The sequence below is a fragment of the Engystomops pustulosus genome, chromosome 4, assembly GCF_040894005.1.
Source record: "Engystomops pustulosus chromosome 4, aEngPut4.maternal, whole genome shotgun sequence".
In the NCBI taxonomy this organism is placed as follows: domain Eukaryota; kingdom Metazoa; phylum Chordata; class Amphibia; order Anura; family Leptodactylidae; genus Engystomops; species Engystomops pustulosus.
Genome location: NC_092414.1, coordinates 220,575,314 through 220,595,466, shown reverse-complemented (window position 1 = coordinate 220,595,466; position 20,153 = coordinate 220,575,314). Strand labels below are relative to the sequence as shown.

General features: G+C 46.8%; 2 protein-coding genes across 2 annotated transcripts; both read left to right on the top strand.

Annotated features, from left to right (window-relative positions):
* Positions 1-4,992: 4,992 nt before the first annotated feature.
* Positions 4,993-5,931, top strand: LOC140128676 (olfactory receptor 11A1-like). The gene has a single exon (XM_072150376.1). The coding sequence runs from the start codon at positions 4,993-4,995 to the stop codon at positions 5,929-5,931; it is 939 nt and encodes a 312-aa protein (XP_072006477.1).
* A 2,576-nt stretch (positions 5,932-8,507) lies between these two features.
* Positions 8,508-9,440, top strand: LOC140128675 (olfactory receptor 11A1-like). Its single transcript, XM_072150375.1, has one exon. The coding sequence runs from the start codon at positions 8,508-8,510 to the stop codon at positions 9,438-9,440; it is 933 nt and encodes a 310-aa protein (XP_072006476.1).
* Positions 9,441-20,153: the final 10,713 nt, after the last annotated feature.

Below are 20,153 nucleotides of genomic sequence, written 5' to 3'. Positions count from 1 at the left end.
CTGGTTATCCTCCAGGTATATCCAGCTAAAGATCCCTGACTGCAAACTTGGTCCACGTTTCCTGGGTCCTTTTGAGGTGCTGAAGCGCATCAATCCTGTGACTTTCAAGCTGCGCTTCCTCTCACCATGCATATGCCGAACTCTTTCACGTATCTCTTCTCAAGCAAGTTATTCTGAACATCTTCTTCTGGCAAGTTCCTCCTCCTTCTCCTGAGGCTGACTCCATCGACATCTTCGAGGTGAAAGAGATCCTAGACATGAATACGGTGAGAGGTAAGCAGTTCTTCTTGGTTGACTGGAAGGGGTTCAGGCCTGAGGAGAGATCTTGGGAGTCTGAGGACAATATCCTGGACCGTGGCCTCCGGCAGAGATTCCTCCAACCCAAGAAAAAGGGGAGGCCGAAGGGGAAGGGGGTTCTGTCACGTGTGCTGCCGTGACACGTCTTGGGTCACGGGCTCACCCTTGCCCCTCTCTGTGCCCCAGCACCCCGCAGCTCCAACTCACCTGTCCTCGCTCCTGTTTCTCGTACAGCAGCCCTTCGCACATGTCCCCGACTCCTAGGGCACTGTTAATTGGCGCTGTCCATTCCCTGAATTTCTTCTAATGCAGCCTCACCCTTCCAGATCTTTGTACCTTGTGCCTTAAAGAAACCTTTGTTCCTGATGCCCTGTGTTCGTGTTCTGAATTCCCATTATGACCCCGGTTCAGTTCCTGAGTATGCCCCTTCTGCTGCCTGACCTTCTGCTTCACAACAGACTCTGATCCTGTGCTGCCAGTCCTGACCTCCTGCCTGTTCCCGACTACAATTCTGCTCAACGTCTTTGTACTACGCCTTGGCTGCCACCGCAGATGAGTCTCACCTGTGGAACAACCTGGTGGTACCACGCCACAGCAAGTCCAACCCGCTTTGCAGTGGGCTCTGGTGAAAACCTGGTGCCACTTAGATTCTGGTCCCAGGTGACGGCTTAAGTCATTGCCAGCGGTGGTCCAGTGGGTGCACTGCCCCTGGTACCTGAAAGTGTGAGGTAACACTGATGCAAACAGGAAGTGTAATTTTGCACTGGAGCAAATTCTTTCAAAACTAAATAAATGTCTTGATGTTTTCTATATTGTTTTATAGTAGATTGTATTTCATATTTTGATGTCTCTAAGGATTATATATCTCAGGTGAATTTCCTCATATATTGGGTTTGTACACACGGGAGGCTGGTGAAGTCCCCTCTGTGATCTCCATATACAGATCTCTCCTCACATAAAGGTCTGTATTACATAGGGTTATCCCATTACCTACCTATGACGCTGTGTGGACAGGTATTATGTGGAGTTTATTGCTCTGATCCCATTGGCATCACATACAGTACGGAGATCACACACATCACAGAGCAGGTGAGGTCACTACATACGATCATCAGACAGATGCATCCTCCATTAGTCTTGGCTGGACACGTCCTGATATACATGGGATGATCTGCTCTTCTATATCCTATAGGTTTGTTTGTCTACCCATTACTTGTGATGTGACTTGCTAGGGTTTCCATAACATGTGACAAAATTGCCTTATCTCTCACACCTCGGCTGAAATGCTGCTTTATTTTTATGTGACCTGTGTGCAGAGGTGTGGAGTCTTATCCAATTCCAGATTCCTCCATGGATACACAGGGTCCGTATGATAGAGGGTCCCTTAGAAACCCTACAGACCTGATGTGACCACTAACATTCACTGCTGGACAAATAATCACACGGAACTGTGGGTCCATGTCAAACATTGCTAAACTTCAGCCGGACGTCCTGCATTTGGGTTAAGCGTTTAGGCTCCCCCATGTTAACCCTAAAAATGCCAGCAAGGAGGCATTTAAATGAATTTAAATGCAAGCACTAGACTGATGCAACAGTATTAAAATGCCCCTGCAGGGGTACGGTGAAATCACAGCATGATTTAGCATGATCCATACTTATGGGTAGTATAGCCAGCACAGCAGGACTATATAGCTCCTATATGATGTAACTTGTATTTATGTGAGTTTCTCTGGATGGCATTTAAAGGGTTAACACCTGCAATCGGTGCCAGCACTAATCACGGGTGTTAAGGTCAAACCCTCCAAACCTGAACCTGAAATCGTTGTTGAACTCTCTCCCGCTCTACTAGTTGCTTTACCGGATCCCATATTGTAGCTGCCGCCTTACCAGGGATTGATAAAGGAGTAACATTACATTGGGGTCCCCTGTTTATTTTTTAGAATTTTCTTTTCAAGCTGCAGCCTGACATTGAGTGCTACAGTGTTATGCCACCAGCAAAGCCACCAGGGGCATTTTATTTTTTTCAACTCTTTTTATTGGGTTTTTTGATACAGAAAAAAACACTTGGATACAAGTAACATCCTATAGGAGCTTTATAGACCTGCTGTGCTGGCAATACTACAGGTGAGTATAAACTGAAAGAGAACTCCACTCCGTAATCAACATATCCTAAAACATATTCTACAACTCCTACACAGGTCGTTAAAGGGGTCATCCACTTTCTGCAAATAATTGATATTGTTTGTGTAATGAAATGTTACACGATTATTCAATATACTTTCTGTATCACTTCCTTATTGTTTTCTAGATCTCTGCTTGCTGTCAGTCTATGGGAGACTTCACAGTTTACTTCCAGTGGACAGACATCTGACCATAGTCATGTGATGTCACACAGGTGCATGAGCGGTGAGCATCACACAGCTCGGATTACTGTCTGTGGTACTAACGGCTCATGCTCCCGTATGACATCACGTGACCATGGACAGATGTCTATCCAATGGAAAAAAAATTGTGGAGCTTCCCATAAGCTGACAGCTAGCAGAGACTTATGAGAAATTGATACAGAAAGTATATTTGAAAATTGTATAACTTTTTATTACACAAACCACATCAATTATTTGCTGAAAGTGGACGACCCCTTTAAGCAGACAGGATACCCCAATCTTTTTCTTGCTCTGTTTTCCCCTATTCTGTTATATTTTATGTGCTGCATTTTATAATTTTACAGTCAAGCTCATTTTTAAGTATTTTACATGAATTCACAGAAGCCGAACTCTTTATATCCCATCGATAAAGTCATTTATAAAGAGACAAAAGAGAATAGGGCGCAAATCTGACCCTTGTGGAACCACGTTGCTGATATTTGTCTTTACTATTTACAAAAATACTTTGTATTCTTTTCCACAACCATATTTTTTTGACCAATGTGCATATATTGGGGGTCATTTACTAAAGGCCCGATTCGCGTTTTCCCGACGTGTTACGCGAATATTTCCGATTTGCGCCGATTGTACCTGAATTGCCCCGGGATTGTGGCGCACGCGATCGGATTGTGGCGCATCGGCGCCGGCATGCGCGCGACGGAAATCGGGGGGCGTGGCCGAACGAAAACCCGACGTATTCGGAAAAACCGCCGCATTTAAAAACCGAAAAAGTGTCGCTTGGGGAGTGCTTACCTTCACTTGGTCCGAGGTGCTGAATTCCGGCGCGATGAGATGACTTTCAGCGCAGCAGCGCCACCTGGTGGACGGCGGAAGAACTACATTCATAAATCCCGGCCGGACCCGAATGCAGAGCAGAGAACGCGCCGCTGGATCGCGACTGGACCGGGTAAGTAAATGTGCCCCATTATCTTCCATTCCTTGCTTTACAGCTCCTAAACATGACGGCTGTGTGGTACATTACTCGCTGAATCTAGGTTTGCTATATTAGCCCCATGAGCCATATCTATCTTCATACTAATCTCCTTATGCAAAACCAATCATATTAGACATACATGATCTACACATGATACATGATGATGGTTACTAGTAAGGATGAGCAGATCCAGAAGTTTGGGTTCAGCGTTTCAGCCGGTTGATGAGCTGCTGGCAGCAATCGAGAACGGCAACACGTTACCGCTTTATAGGCGGCATCTAAAGAGTTTACACCCATGATCAGTGCCAGCAGGGAATGGGGGTGTTAGCAGTGTGTTTGGGTTCGGGTTTGGGTATTCAAACTGAACGTTTGTTACAGTTTTGGCATTAAATTGCCAAAACCTGAACCCAACTGGGTCCGCTCTTCCCTTGTTACCAATTGTTATGTTTATTTATACTGTTCTAGAACTTTGCCGTTCATCAAGTATCTTAATTATCACAGATGCTAAACGTAAGTAGTTGTTGGGCTCCATCTTTTTACCATTATTACATATTATGACAAGATTAACTGTTGTCGATCTTTGAGCTATTGAGCCTGATTCCAGAGAATCTACGAAGATAAGATTTACTAAGGGCCCGATTCGCGTTTTCCCGACGTGTTACCCGAATATTTCCGATTTGCGCCGATTTCCCCTGTATTGCCCCGGGATTTTGGCGCACGCGATCGGATTGTGGCGCATCGGCGCCGGCACGCGCGCAACGGAAATCGGGGGGCGTGGCCGAACGAAAACCCGACGTATTCGGAAAAACCGCCGCGTTTAAAAATGGAAAATGTGTCGCTTGGGATGCACTTACCTTCACTTGGTCCAGCTCGGTGCATTCCGGTGCGTTCAGATGCTTTTCAGCGCAGCAGCGCCACCTGGTGGATGGCGGAGGAACTACCTTCATAAATCCCGTCCGGTTCCGAATCCAGCGCAGAGAACGCGTCGCTGGATCGCTAATGGGCCGGGTAAGTAAATCTGCCCCACTATGGTGTCTGCATAACTGCCTTCAGATTCATTAATACTCATGGATGATTACCCGGGCCTGAGGCTTTATATACATTCATGAGGTTCCGAACCAGCTGTACTTCTTTTTGTGGTAGCTACAGCTATTCACCCCCCTCTCCACCCCCACCCCCCCCACACACACACACACACACTCCCCCAAAATATCTCTGAAGAGCTACAAGTCATAATTTAGAATATGGACAGAGATTAGGGTATTTTTTAAAAGATATGATATTTGTAATCTTGGCCAGGCACGATAAAAGTCTAATATTCGTAAAATTCGTTACCAGATGGCCATGACAAATAATATCACCTCCATCTTCCTTCTGGGATTTCCGGATCTTCAGAACTTCACATTTCTCTTCTTCTCTCTCCTGGTTTTTATCTTCTGTGGGACAATATCAGGAAACCTTCTCATCATGGTCTTGTATCTAGTGAGTAAAACCCTTCAGTCCCCCATGTACTTCTTCATTACACAGCTGTCATTCTGTGACCTCCTGCTGACCACAGACATTGTCCCCGTCCTTCTTCACACTGTCCTGTATGGTGGAAGTACAATCTCTCTTATCGGATGCATCATACAGTTCTCCTGCTTTGTCACATCAGAGTGCTCGGAATGTCTTCTCCTGTCGGTGATGTCCTATGACCGGTATGTGGCCATCTGTAACCCCCTCTGTTATCACTCTATCATGAGTCATGCCCTTTGTGTGAGATTAGTATGTATAATTTGGTTAATTGGATTTCTAGTGATATTAATCTATATAATTTCAATATGTAATCTGTATTTCTGTGGGCCACAAGTCATTGATCACATCTACTGTGACTTTGAACCAATCCTGCAGCTCTCCTGCTCCGACACATCCATAATTCATACCCAGGGACTTATATTAGGATTTTTATTTGTAATAATTCCTTTTATAGTAATAGTGACGTCCTACGTGTACATTGTCATCACCATCCTGAAGATCCCATCCAGTACCGGGAGACATAAAGCCTTCTCCACCTGTAGCTCCCACCTCACTGTGGTCTCCATATTTTTTGGGACATTAATTATTGTTTATATGTTTCCAACAAGAGGAAAATCCCTGACCCTGAGTAAGGTCCTGTCTCTTATGTACACGGTGGTGACCCCACTGCTTAACCCTATCATATACACCCTGAGGAACAAGGACTGTACAGAAGCTTATCGTAAGATTCAGCAGATTTTAACAAGGGTGAATAAATGTTGAATCATAATAGTGTAATTGTTGTTATTTTTTTTTCATTATTTTGTAAAATACCAAATATATAGACAAGATGACTATATATTTTAATATATATATGTTTTTAAAATATTGTTTAAAACGGACTCGCGCTCCACGAGAGTCACGTGATCTTCTCAGGTGTGAGAGTGACGTCACCCTGATTGGGCCGCGAGGATTCAAATGGGGAACGAGTCTAGCGTTTGTTCAGACCATGACTAAGCTTCTGTATGCGAAACGTGTAGGTAGAATACCTGTACCTGTTTTGTGACTGTCACCTCTGTCTATGCACGTTGATATGGATTTTAATGGAATAAAGTAAACCCTTTTTTCACCGGAACTTTGAATGCTGAAGCATTTGCTAAAAAGGATTTGTTGTCTGGAGGTTCTCAGAGTTTTGACTTTCCTGCACCATGACCGGAGAGAGGTGAGTTGGACTTTTTACTCTATATGTTTTATAGACAAGTATATACCGTATATACTCGAGTATAAGCCGACCCTAGTATAAGCCGAGACCCCTATTTTTACCATCAAAAACTGGGAAAACCTATTGACTCGAGTATAAGCCGAGGATGGGAAATGCATTGGTCACAGACCTACCCAGTTTGTAGCCAGCCTGCCCCCAGTAGTATACAGCCTGCCCCCAGTAGTATATAGCATTGCCCCCAGTAGTATACAGCCCTGCCCCCAGTAGTTTACAGCACTGCCCCCAGTAGTATACAGCCTGCCCCCAGTAGTATACAGCATTGCCCCTAGTAGTATACAGCACTGCCCCCAGTAGTATACAGCACTGTCCCCAGTAGTTTACAGCACTGCCCCCAGTAGTATACAGCACTGCCCCCAGTAGTATACAGCATTGCCCCCAGTAGTATACAGCACTGCCCCCATTAGTATACAGCACTGCCCCCAGTAGTATACAGCGAGCCCAGCATTAAAAAAAAAAAAAAAAACTTATATACTCACCCTCCGGTGGCACCGACGTGCAGCGCTGCTCCCACGATGTCCGCGCGGCACCTCTCTGCCTTCTGCACCGTCTTCTTTCTTCTACTGGGCGCCGCCATTGCTCTCTCCCGGACGGCGCCTAGTATGATGCGCCGCTGCTGACGTCATACTAGGCGCTGCCTGGGATTGAAACATGGCGGCACCCGGCACGAAGTTAGAGAAGACAGAAGACGGCCGCCCAAGCCAGAAGAGGACCCGTGCGGACATCGGGGGAGCAGCGCTGCACGTCGGGGCCACCGGAGGGTGAGTATATAAGTTTATTATTTTTTAAATATTTTTTATGACTGTATGACTCGCGTATAAGCCGAGGGGATGTTTTTCAGCACATTTTTTGTGCTGAAAAACTCGGCTTATACTGACCAACGCCGTTTCTGACAAGGTCCACCTGACCACGAACACGTGGACGAGTGCTGCCGGGCAGGGCCACTATATTTCGCTGACGGCACATTGGGTTAACTTGGTGGAGGCTGGGACCGAGTCTGACCCTAGGGCTGGTCATATACTGCCGACGCCGAGGATTGAGGGGCCTACCTCGGTCCAGGTCTCTCAGCCCTAATATGCCTCCTCCTCCTCCCACCCCTCCTCCACCTCCTCCTCCGAATTTCCATCCGTGGGCATGGCGCCATCAGTCGGTAGCTCTAGGCACAGCAGCAGTGCCGTCGCTAAGCGACAGCAGGCGGTGCTCAAGCTGTTGAGCCTAGGCGATAAAAGGCACACTGCCCAAGAGCTATTACAGGGCATCGCGGTGCAGACTGATCTGTGGCTGGCACCGCTGAACCTGAAGCCAGGCATGGTTGTGTGTGACAACTGCCGTAACCTGGTGGAGGCTCTACAACTCGGCAGACTAACACATGTGCCATGCCTGGCCCATGTGTTAAATCTCATAGTTCAGCGGTTCCTCAAGACATACCCCAATCTGTCTGATTTGCTCACATAGGTGCGCCGCATCTGTGCGCATTTCAGGAAGTCCAGCACAGATGCTGCCACTCTCAGGGCATCGCAGCACCGCCTCCAGCTGCCCGCTCACCGACTGTTGTGCGACGTGCCCACGAGGTGGAATTCAACATTAACTATGTTATCCAGCGCAATGCGATTGTAGACTGCCAGATGTCAACTTCCACCAGAATTGGTAGTCAGGTCAATCAGCTTCCTCAAGTCTACAATGAGGAGTGGACGTCCGGTTCCGAATCCAGCGCAGAGAACGCGTCGCTGGATCGCTAATGGGCCGGGTAAGTAAATCTGCCCCACTATGGTGTCTGCATAACTGCCTTCAGATTCATTAATACTCATGGATGATTACCCGGGCCTGAGGCTTTATATACATTCATGAGGTTCCGAACCAGCTGTACTTCTTTTTGTGGTAGCTACAGCTATTAACCCCCCTCTCCACCCCCCCCCACACACACACACACACACACTCCCCCAAAATATCTCTGAAGAGCTACAAGTCATAATTTAGAATATGGACAGAGATTAGGGTATTTTTTAAAAGATATGATATTTGTAATCTTGGCCAGGCACGATAAAAGTCTAATATTCGTAAAATTCGTTACCAGATGGCCATGACAAATAATATCACCTCCATCTTCCTTCTGGGATTTCCGGATCTTCAGAACTTCACATTTCTCTTCTTCTCTCTCCTGGTTTTTATCTTCTGTGGGACAATATCAGGAAACCTTCTCATCATGGTCTTGTATCTAGTGAGTAAAACCCTTCAGTCCCCCATGTACTTCTTCATTACACAGCTGTCATTCTGTGACCTCCTGCTGACCACAGACATTGTCCCCGTCCTTCTTCACACTGTCCTGTATGGTGGAAGTACAATCTCTCTTATCGGATGCATCATACAGTTCTCCTGCTTTGTCACATCAGAGTGCTCGGAATGTCTTCTCCTGTCGGTGATGTCCTATGACCGGTATGTGGCCATCTGTAACCCCCTCTGTTATCACTCTATCATGAGTCATGCCCTTTGTGTGAGATTAGTATGTATAATTTGGTTAATTGGATTTCTAGTGATATTAATCTATATAATTTCAATATGTAATCTGTATTTCTGTGGGCCACAAGTCATTGATCACATCTACTGTGACTTTGAACCAATCCTGCAGCTCTCCTGCTCCGACACATCCATAATTCATACCCAGGGACTTATATTAGGATTTTTATTTGTAATAATTCCTTTTATAGTAATAGTGACGTCCTACGTGTACATTGTCATCACCATCCTGAAGATCCCATCCAGTACCGGGAGACATAAAGCCTTCTACACCTGTAGCTCCCACCTCACTGTGGTCTCCATATTTTTTGGGACATTAATTATTGTTTATATGTTTCCAACAAGAGGAAAATCCCTGACCCTGAGTAAGGTCCTGTCTCTTATGTACACGGTGGTGACCCCACTGCTTAACCCTATCATATACACCCTGAGGAACAAGGACTGTACAGAAGCTTATCGTAAGATTCAGCAGATTTTAACAAGGGTGAATAAATATTGAATCATAATAGTGTAATTGTTGTTATTTTTTTTTTCATTATTTTGTAAAATACCAAATATATAGACAAGATGACTATATATTTTAATATATATATTAGAGATGAGCGAACACTAAAATGCTCGGGTACTCGTTATTCGAGACGAACTTTTCCCGATGCTCGAGTGCTCGTCTCGAATAACGAACCCCATTGAAGTCAATGGGAGACTCGAGCATTTTTCAAGGGGACCAAGGCTCTGCACAGGGAAGCTTGGCCAAACACCTGGGAACCTCAGAAAAGGATGGAAACACCACGGAAATGGACAGGAAACAGCAGGGGCAGCATGCATGGATGCCTCTGAGGCTGCCTAATCGCACCATTATGCCAAAATTATGGGCAACAGCATGGCCATGACAGAGTGACAGAATGAAGCTAGATAGCATCTAAAACATGCAATAATTGACCCTGACACTATAGGGGACGGCATGCAGAGGCAGCGGCAGCAGGCTAGAGAGTGGCATGGCGACATACCCTAATTGGACTCAGGCTTCAAACCAATGGGTGTCAGAGAGGAACCAAAGGAGGTGAGCAAGAAGCGCTCAAATAATATCGGTACATGATAAAAGTTTGCCAGTATATTTTGTGGATTACACAGCAGGGTGGCGACAAAGTTAACATGGAAGCCATGAAAACAACCCAAAATTCTGCCTGACACAGCTCGTTTGATAAGGGGACCATGTATGCTTACAGTTCATGCCAGTCGCTGCACTGGCTGCCAGTCTCCTTTCGAATACAGTTTAAAATAATAATAACCCTCATCCATAAAGCTCTGTATAATGCTGCACCCCCCTACCTCTCCTCTCTTATCTCAGTCTATCGCCCAACCCGTGCTCTTAGATCCGCCAGTGATCTTAGATTAACCTCTACCCTAGTGCGGACCTCCCACTCGCGTCTCCAAGACTTCTCTAGAGCTGCACCAATTCTATGGAATGCTCTGCCCCGGACTATCAGACTAATACCTAACCTCCAAAGTTTCAAACGTGCTCTTAAAACCCATTTCTTTAGGCAAGCCTATAACACTCATTAACTGCATGAAGTTTTAACTCTTCTACTAACCCGTCCTGTGTCGTCCTCCCATCTGTTATCCAGCAACCAACAGGCACCAGACTTCTCTGCAGTCCCATTCACCCTGGACCTGGTATATAAGATGACGGCTGAGTGGTTCAAGCGACAGCAATTCCATTTATTATATTTTTTTCTATTCCCTAAGAAGAATGGCTTGACCATTAAATATTCTTTTACCTCGTGTTACCCCATCATCTTCATAAACCATAAGCTCTGGCGAGCAGGGACCTCACTCCTGTTGTTCCATACAAATGTTGTGCTCTGTTACATTACATTTGTATTTGTTTCCTATGATTTGTAAAGCGCTACAGAATATGATGACGCTATATAAATAAAGATTATTATTATTATTATTATGGAGGCAGTGAACTAGTAGTAGATTAAAGGTGCTGCAACTATGTTAGTTGGATCTTGGGATGGAGCTGGCGCTCTGCAGCCAGGCGAGCTTTCGCCAATCCAAGCCCCTGTCTCTAGGCTACTCCCCAAACAGCACTTCTAAGAACCTTTTGTATAAGATCAAGTGTAGTAGCGTTCTTATAAGTTTAGGATATGGCGGGTGAGGGGAATGTAAACAGATGCGCAAGAAGCGCATGATGCGCATGGAGCTGGCGCTCCGCTGCCAGGCGAGCTTTCGCCAATCCAAGCCCCTGTCTCTAGGCTACTCCCCAAACAGCACTTCTAAGAACCTTTTGTATAAGATCAAGTGTAGTAGCGTTCTTATAAGTTTAGGATATGGCGGGTGAGGGGAATGTAAACAGATGCGCAAGAAGCGCATGATGCGCATGGAGCTGGCGCTCCGCTGCCAGGCGAGCTTTCGCCAATCCAAGCCCCTGTCTCTAGGCTACTCCCCAAACAGCACTTCTAAGAACCTTTTGTATAAGATCAAGTGTAGTAGCGTTCTTATAAGTTTAGGATATGCCGGGTGAGGGGAATGTAAACAGATGCGCAAGAAGCGCTGAAATAATATCCCTAAATGGTAAAAGTTTGCCAGTATATTTTGTGGATAACACAGCAGGGTGGCGACAAAGTTAACAACTTTGATGTGGAATCCATGAAAACAACCCAAATTTCTGCCTGACACACCTCGTTTGATAAAGGGACGATGTATGGAGGCAGCTATATGGACGACTTTTGGAGGTAGCAATGGAGACAACGTGTGGAGGCTGCTATGGAGACAATTTAATTTGGATAGTGCCTGTATGTGGCAGTCCCAAACATTTTTCAAACCAGAGGAGCAGGTAGGTGGCCCTCCAGTAAAATGGAATAGATTGAGTGCCTGTATGTGGCAGTCCCAAAAATGTTTCAAACCAGAGGAGCAGGAAGGTGGCCCTCCAGTAAAATGGAATAGATTGAGTGCCTGTATGTGGCAGTCCCAAAAATGTTTCAAACCAGAGGAGCAGGTAGGTGGCCCTGCAGTAAAATGGAATAGATTGAGTGCCTGTATGTGGCAGTCCCAAAAATTTTTCAAACCAGAGGAGCAGGTAGGTGGCCCTCCAGTAAAATGGAATAGATTGCGTGCCTGTATGTGGCAGTCCCAAACATTTTTCAAACCAGAGGAGCAGGTAGGTGGCCTTCCAGTAAAATGGAATAGATTGAGTGCCTGTATGTGGCAGTCCCAAAAATGTTTCAAACCAGAGGAGCAGGTAGGTGGCCCTGCAGTAAAATGGAATAGATTGAGTGCCTGTATGTGGCAGTCCCAAACATTTTTCAAACCAGAGGAGCAGGTAGGTGGCCCTCCAGTAAAATGGAATAGATTGAGTGCCTGTATGTGGCAGTCCCAAAAATGTTTCAAACCAGAGGAGCAGGTAGGTGGCCCTGCAGTAAAATGGAATAGATTGAGTGCCTGTATGTGGCAGTCCCAAACATTTTTCAAACCAGAGGAGCAGGTAGGTGGCCCTCCAGTAAAATGGAATAGATTGAGTGCCTGTATGTGGCAGTCCCAAAAATGTTTCAAACCAGAGGAGCAGGTAGGTGGCCCTCCAGTAAAATGGAATAGATTGAGTGCCTGTATGTGGCAGTCCCAAAAATGTTTCAAACCAGAGGAGCAGGTAGGTGGCCCTGCAGTAAAATGGAATAGATTGAGTGCCTGTATGTGGCAGTCCCAAAAATTTTTCAAACCAGAGGAGCAGGTAGGTGGCCCTCCAGTAAAATGGAATAGATTGAGTGCCTGTATGTGGCAGTCCCAAAAATGTTTCAAACCAGAGGAGCAGGTAGGTGGCCCTGCAGTAAAATGGAATAGATTGAGTGCCTGTATGTGGCAGTCCCAAACATTTTTCAAACCAGAGGAGCAGGTAGGTGGCCCTCCAGTAAAATGGAATAGATTGAGTGCCTGTATGTGGCAGTCCCAAAATTTTTTTAAAACAGAGGACCGGGTAGGTGGCCCTCCAGAAAAATGGAATAGATTGAGTGCCTGTATGTGGCACTCACAAAAATTGTTTCAAACAGAGGACCGGGTAGGTGGCCCTCCAGAAAAATTAAATGCATGAAGTACTATAGCAAGAGCCAGTGGGCCCTGTCAAAAAATCGCCATTTTCCTCTGCTTTACTGTACAAAGAGGAGGAGAAGGAGGAAAATGAGGAGGAGGAGGAGTGGATCAATTATTCAGGTTGAGCTTCCTTCACCTGGTGGAGATTGGAAATTCTGAGAAATCCAGCCTTTATTCATTTTAATAAGCGTCAGCCTGTCAGCGCTGTCAGTCGACAGGCGTGTACGCTTATCGGTGATGATGCCACCAGCTGCACTGAAAACCCGCTCGGACAAGACGCTAGCGGCAGGGCAGGCAAGAACCTCCAAGGCGTACAGCGCCAGTTCGTGCCACATGTCCAGCTTTGAAACCCAGTAGTTGTAGGGAGCTGTGTGATCATTTAGGACGATGGTATGGTCAGCTACGTACTCCCTCACCATCTTTCTGTAAAGATCAGCCCTACTCTGCCGAGACTGGGTACAGGTGACAGTGTCTTGCTGGGGTGACATAAAGCTGGCAAAAGCCTTGTAAAGCGTACCCTTGCCAGTGCTGGACAAGCTGCCTGCTCGCCTACTCTCCCTCGCTACTTGTCCCGCAGAACTACGCACTCTGCCGCTAGCGCTGTCAGAAGGGAAATACTGTTTCAGCTTGTGCACCAGGGCCTGCTGGTATTCATGCATTCTCACACTCCTTTCCTCTGCAGGGATGAGAGTGGGAAGATTTTGCTTGTACCGTGGGTCCAGGAGAGTGAACACCCAGTAATCGGTGCTGGAATAAATTCTTTGAACGCGAGGGTCACGGGATAGGCAGCCTAGCATGAAATCTGCCATATGCGCCAGAGTACCAACGCGTAAGAATTCACTCCCCTCACTGGCCTGACTGTCCATTTCCTCCTCCTCCAACTCCTCCAACTCCTCTTCTTCTGCCCATACACGCTCAACAGTGAAGGACTCAACAATGGTCCCCTCTTGTGTCTCGCCAACATTCTCCTCCTCTTCCTCCTCATCCTCCTCCACCTCCACCTCCTCCGATATGCGCTGAGAAACAGACCTGAGGGTGCTTTGGCTATCAACAAGGGAATATTCTTCCCCTGTCTCTTGTGACGAGCGCAAAGCTTCCGACTTCATGCTGACCAGAGAGTTTTTCAACAGGCCAAGCAGCGGGATGGTGAGGCTGATGATGGCGGCATCGCCACTGACCATCTGTGTTGACTCCTCAAAGTTACTCAGCACCTGACAGATATCAGACATCCACGTCCACTCCTCATTGTAGACTTGAGGAAGCTGACTGACCTGACTACCAGTTCTGGTGGAAGTTGACATTTGGCAGTCTACAATCGCTCTGCGCTGCTGGTAAACTCTGGATAACATGGTCAGTGTTGAATTCCACCTCGTGGGCACGTCGCACAACAGTCGGTGAGCGGGCAGTTGGAGGCGGCGCTGCGCTGCCCTGAGAGTGGCAGCATTTGGGCTGGACTTCCTGAAATGCGCACAGATGCGGCGCACCTTCGTGAGCAAATCAGACAGATTGGGGTATGTCTTGAGGAAACGCTGAACTATCAGATTTAACACATGGGCCAGGCATGGCACATGTGTCAGTCTGCCGAGTTGCAGAGCCGCCACCAGGTTACGGCCGTTGTCACACACAACCATTCCCGGCTTGAGGTTCAGCGGTGCCAGCCACAGATCAGTCTGCGCCGTGATGCCCTGTAATAGCTCTTGGGCGGTGTGCCTTTTGTCGCCTAGGCTCAGCAGTTTGAGCACCGCCTGCTGTCGCTTAGCGACGGCACTGCTGCTGTGCCTAGAGCTACCGACTGATGGCGCCGTGCCCACGGATGGTAGTTCGGAGGAGGAGGTGGAGGAGGGGTGGGAGGAGGAGGAGGCATAGTAGGCCTGAAACACCTGGACCGAGGTAGGCCCCGCAATCCTCGGCGTCGGCAGTATATGAGCAGCCCCAGGGTCAGACTCGGTCCCAGCCTCCACCAAGTTAACCCAATGTGCCGTCAGCGATATATAGTGGCCCTGCCCGGCAGCACTCGTCCACGTGTCCGTGGTCAGGTGGACCTTGTCAGAAACGGCGTTGGTCAGGGCACGGATGATGTTGTCTGACACGTGCTGGTGCAGGGCTGGGACGGCACATCGGGAAAAGTAGTGGCGGCTGGGGACCGAATACCGAGGGGCGGCCGCCGCCATGAGGTTGCGAAAGGCCTCGGTCTCTACTAGCCTATAGGGCAGCATCTCCAGGCTAAGCAATCTGGAGATGTGCACATTAAGGGCTTGGGCGTGCGGGTGGGTTGCACTATATTTGCGTTTCCGCTCCAGCGTCTGGGATATGGAGAGCTGAACGCTGGTGGATGCTGTGGAGGATCGTGGAGGCGACGATGGGGTTTTTGTGGCAGGGTCCTGGGCAGGGGGCTGACTAGCAGCTGACACAGGGGAAGGAGCAGTGGTGTGCACGGCCGGAGGTGAACGGGCTTGTTGCCACTGAGTGGGGTGTTTAGCATTCATATGCCTGCGCATACTGGTGGTAGTTAAGCTAGTAGTGGTGGAACCCCTGCTGAGCCTGGTTTGGCAAATGTTGCACACCACAGTCCGTCGGTCATCCGGTGTTTCCTTAAAGAACCTCCAGACTTCTGAAGATCTAGCCCTCGCCGCAAGAGCCCTCGCCACGGGAGCTTCACTAGTTGACACATTTGGCGCTGATGCACCAGCTCTGGCCCTGCCTCTCCGTCTGGCCCCACCACTGCCTCTTCCAACCTGTTCTGGTCGAGGACTCTCCTCCGTCTCAGAAGCACTGTGTTCACCCGGCCTCTCAACCCAGCTTGGGTCTGTCACCTCATCATCCTCCGAGCCCTCAGTCTGCTCCCCCCTCGGACTTCCTGCCCTGACAACAACTTCCCCACTGTCTGACAACCGTGTCTCCTCATCGTCGCACACCTCTTTACACACTTCCACTACGTCAAGAAGGTCATCATCACCCACAGACTGTGACTGGTGGAAAACCTGGGCATCGGAAAATTGCTCAGCAGCAACCGGACAAGTGGTTTGTGACTGTGGGAAGGGTCCAGAAAACAGTTCCTCAGAGTATGCCGGTTCAAATGCTAAATTTTCCTGGGAGGGGGCAGACTGGGGGGGAGGAGGCTGAGGTGCAGGAGCTGGAGGAGTGGCGATTTCGGTGACATGGGTGGACTGCGTGGAAGACTGACTGGTGGTGGACAAATTGCTCGAAGCATTGTCAGCAATCCACGACATCACCTGTTCGCACTGTTCTGGCCTCAACAGTGCTCTACCACGAGTCCCAGTAACTTCAGACATGAACCTAGGGAGTGTAGCTCTGCGGCGTTCCCCTGCTCCCTCATCAGCAGGTGGTGTCTCACCCCGCCCAGGACCACGGCCTCTGACCCCTGCAGTAGTTGGACGCCCACGTCCCCGCCCTCGTCCTCTACCCCTAGCCCTCGGGTTAAACATTTTTAAAATGAGAGTTATAACTTTTTTTTTTTTTTAACTTTTTTGGGGGTTTTTTTGTGTTTTTTGTTTTTTTTTGTGTTTTTTGTTTTTTTTTGTGTTTTTTGTTTTTTTTTGAGTTTTTAAAACCAAACAATGCTATCCTATTGCTATGGCTATTTTCTAGCCAAGTATTAAAGCACACTACTATGCCAGATGAGATGACACTGAGTTAGTGCCTAATTGAAATCCAACCCCTACTAAATTTTCCCACTTCGGTCTTTGCTATGGATATGTGCGTCACTAAGCGCAGAACACAGCAGTCGCAAGTCTCACTACAAATTGCTCAGAATTGGCTAGTACATGCACTGCAGAAAGTACAGCCACCAGCAGATCAACCAGAAATCAAATATATAGAACGCTACTGTAGGCGTAAGTAAGCTCTTTGTATTCTCCTATGGCTATTTTCTAGCCAAGTATCAAAGCACACTACTATGCCAGATGAGATGACACTGAGTTAGTGCCTAATTGAAATCCAACCCCTACTAAATTTTCCCACTTCGGTCTTTGCTATGGATATGTGCGTCACTAAGCGCAGAACACAGCGGTCGCAAGTCTCACTACAAATTGCTCAGAATTGGCTAGTACATGCACTGCAGAAAGTACAGCCACCAGCAGATCAACCAGAAATCAAATATATAGAACGCTACTGTAGGCGTAAGTAAGCTCTTTGTATTCTCCTATGGCTATTTTCTAGCCAAGTATCAAAGCACACTACTATGCCAGATGAGATGACACTGAGTTAGTGCCTAATTGAAATCCAACCCCTACTAAATTTTCCCACTTCGGTCTTTGCTATGGATATGTGCGTCACTAAGCGCAGAACACAGCAGTCGCAAGTCTCACTACAAATTGCTCAGAATTGGCTAGTACATGCACTGCAGAAAGTACAGCCACCAGCAGATCAACCAGAAATCAAATATATAGAACGCTACTGTAGGCGTAAGTAAGCTCTTTGTATTCTCCTATGGCTATTTTCTAGCCAAGTATCAAAGCACACTACTATGCCAGATGAGATGACACTGAGTTAGTGCCTAATTGAAATCCAACCCCTACTAAATTTTCCCACTTCGGTCTTTGCTATGGATATGTGCGTCACTAAGCGCAGAACACAGCGGTCGCAAGTCTCACTACAAATTGCTCAGAATTGGCTAGTACATGCACTGCAGAAAGTACAGCCACCAGCAGATCAACCAGAAATCAAATATATAGAACGCTACTGTAGGCGTAAGTAAGCTCTTTGTATTCTCCTATGGCTATTTTCTAGCCAAGTATCAAAGCACACTACTATGCCAGATGAGATGACACTGAGTTAGTGCCTAATTGAAATCCAACCCCTACTAAATTTTCCCACTTCGGTCTTTGCTATGGATATGTGCGTCACTAAGCGCAGAACACAGCAGTCGCAAGTCTCACTACAAATTGCTCAGAATTGGCTAGTACATGCACTGCAGAAAGTACAGCCACCAGCAGATCAACCAGAAATCAAATATATAGAACGCTACTGTAGGCGTAAGTAAGCTCTTTGTATTCTCCTATGGCTATTTTCTAGCCAAGTATCAAAGCACACTACTATGCCAGATGAGATGACACTGAGTTAGTGCCTAATTGAAATCCAACCCCTACTAAATTTTCCCACTTCGGTCTTTGCTATGGATATGTGCGTCACTAAGCGCAGAACACAGCGGTCGCAAGTCTCACTACAAATTGCTCAGAATTGGCTAGTACATGCACTGCAGAAAGTACAGCCACCAGCAGATCAACCAGAAATCAAATATATAGAACGCTACTGTAGGCGTAAGTAAGCTCTTTGTATTCTCCTATGGCTATTTTCTAGCCAAGTATCAAAGCACACTACTATGCCAGATGAGATGACACTGAGTTAGTGCCTAATTGAAATCCAACCCCTACTAAATTTTCCCACTTCGGTCTTTGCTATGGATATGTGCGTCACTAAGCGCAGAACACAGCGGTCGCAAGTCTCACTACAAATTGCTCAGAATTGGCTAGTACATGCACTGCAGAAAGTACAGCCACCAGCAGATCAACCAGAAATCAAATATATAGAACGCTACTGTAGGCGTAAGTAAGCTCTTTGTATTCTCCTATGGCTATTTTCTAGCCAAGTATCAAAGCACACTACTATGCCAGATGAGATGACACTGAGTTAGTGCCTAATTGAAATCCAACCCCTACTAAATTTTCCCACTTCGGTCTTTGCTATGGATATGTGCGTCACTAAGCGCAGAACACAGCAGTCGCAAGTCTCACTACAAATTGCTCAGAATTGGCTAGTACATGCACTGCAGAAAGTACAGCCACCAGCAGATCAACCAGAAATCAAATATATAGAACGCTACTGTAGGCGTAAGTAAGCTCTTTGTATTCTCCTATGGCTATTTTCTAGCCAAGTATCAAAGCACACTACTATGCCAGATGAGATGACACTGAGTTAGTGCCTAATTGAAATCCAACCCCTACTAAATTTTCCCACTTCGGTCTTTGCTATGGATATGTGCGTCACTAAGCGCAGAACACAGCGGTCGCAAGTCTCACTACAAATTGCTCAGAATTGGCTAGTACATGCACTGCAGAAAGTACAGCCACCAGCAGATCAACCAGAAATCAAATATATAGAACGCTACTGTAGGCGTAAGTAAGCTCTTTGTATTCTCCTATGGCTATTTTCTAGCCAAGTATCAAAGCACACTACTATGCCAGATGAGATGACACTGAGTTAGTGCCTAATTGAAATCCAACCCCTACTAAATTTTCCCACTTCGGTCTTTGCTATGGATATGTGCGTCACTAAGCGCAGAACACAGCAGTCGCAAGTCTCACTACAAATTGCTCAGAATTGGCTAGTACATGCACTGCAGAAAGTACAGCCACCAGCAGATCAACCAGAAATCAAATATATAGAACGCTACTGTAGGCGTAAGTAAGCTCTTTGTATTCTCCTATGGCTATTTTCTAGCCAAGTATCAAAGCACACTACTATGCCAGATGAGATGACACTGAGTTAGTGCCTAATTGAAATCCAACCCCTACTAAATTTTCCCACTTCGGTCTTTGCTATGGATATGTGCGTCACTAAGCGCAGAACACAGCGGTCGCAAGTCTCACTACAAATTGCTCAGAATTGGCTAGTACATGCACTGCAGAAAGTACAGCCACCAGCAGATCAACCAGAAATCAAATATATAGAACGCTACTGTAGGCGTAAGTAAGCTCTTTGTATTCTCCTATGGCTATTTTCTAGCCAAGTATCAAAGCACACTACTATGCCAGATGAGATGACACTGAGTTAGTGCCTAATTGAAATCCAACCCCTACTAAATTTTCCCACTTCGGTCTTTGCTATGGATATGTGCGTCACTAAGCGCAGAACACAGCAGTCGCAAGTCTCACTACAAATTGCTCAGAATTGGCTAGTACATGCACTGCAGAAAGTACAGCCACCAGCAGATCAACCAGAAATCAAATATATAGAACGCTACTGTAGGCGTAAGTAAGCTCTTTGTATTCTCCTATGGCTATTTTCTAGCCAAGTATCAAAGCACACTACTATGCCAGATGAGATGACACTGAGTTAGTGCCTAATTGAAATCCAACCCCTACTAAATTTTCCCACTTCGGTCTTT

Bases quoted from the DNA above. Each gene is read 5' to 3' on its own strand.
- LOC140128675 (XM_072150375.1), top strand. From the start codon at position 8,508: ATGACAAATAATATCACCTCCATCTTCCTTCTGGGATTTCCGGATCTT.
- LOC140128676 (XM_072150376.1), top strand. From the start codon at position 4,993: ATGGCCATGACAAATAATATCACCTCCATCTTCCTTCTGGGATTTCCG.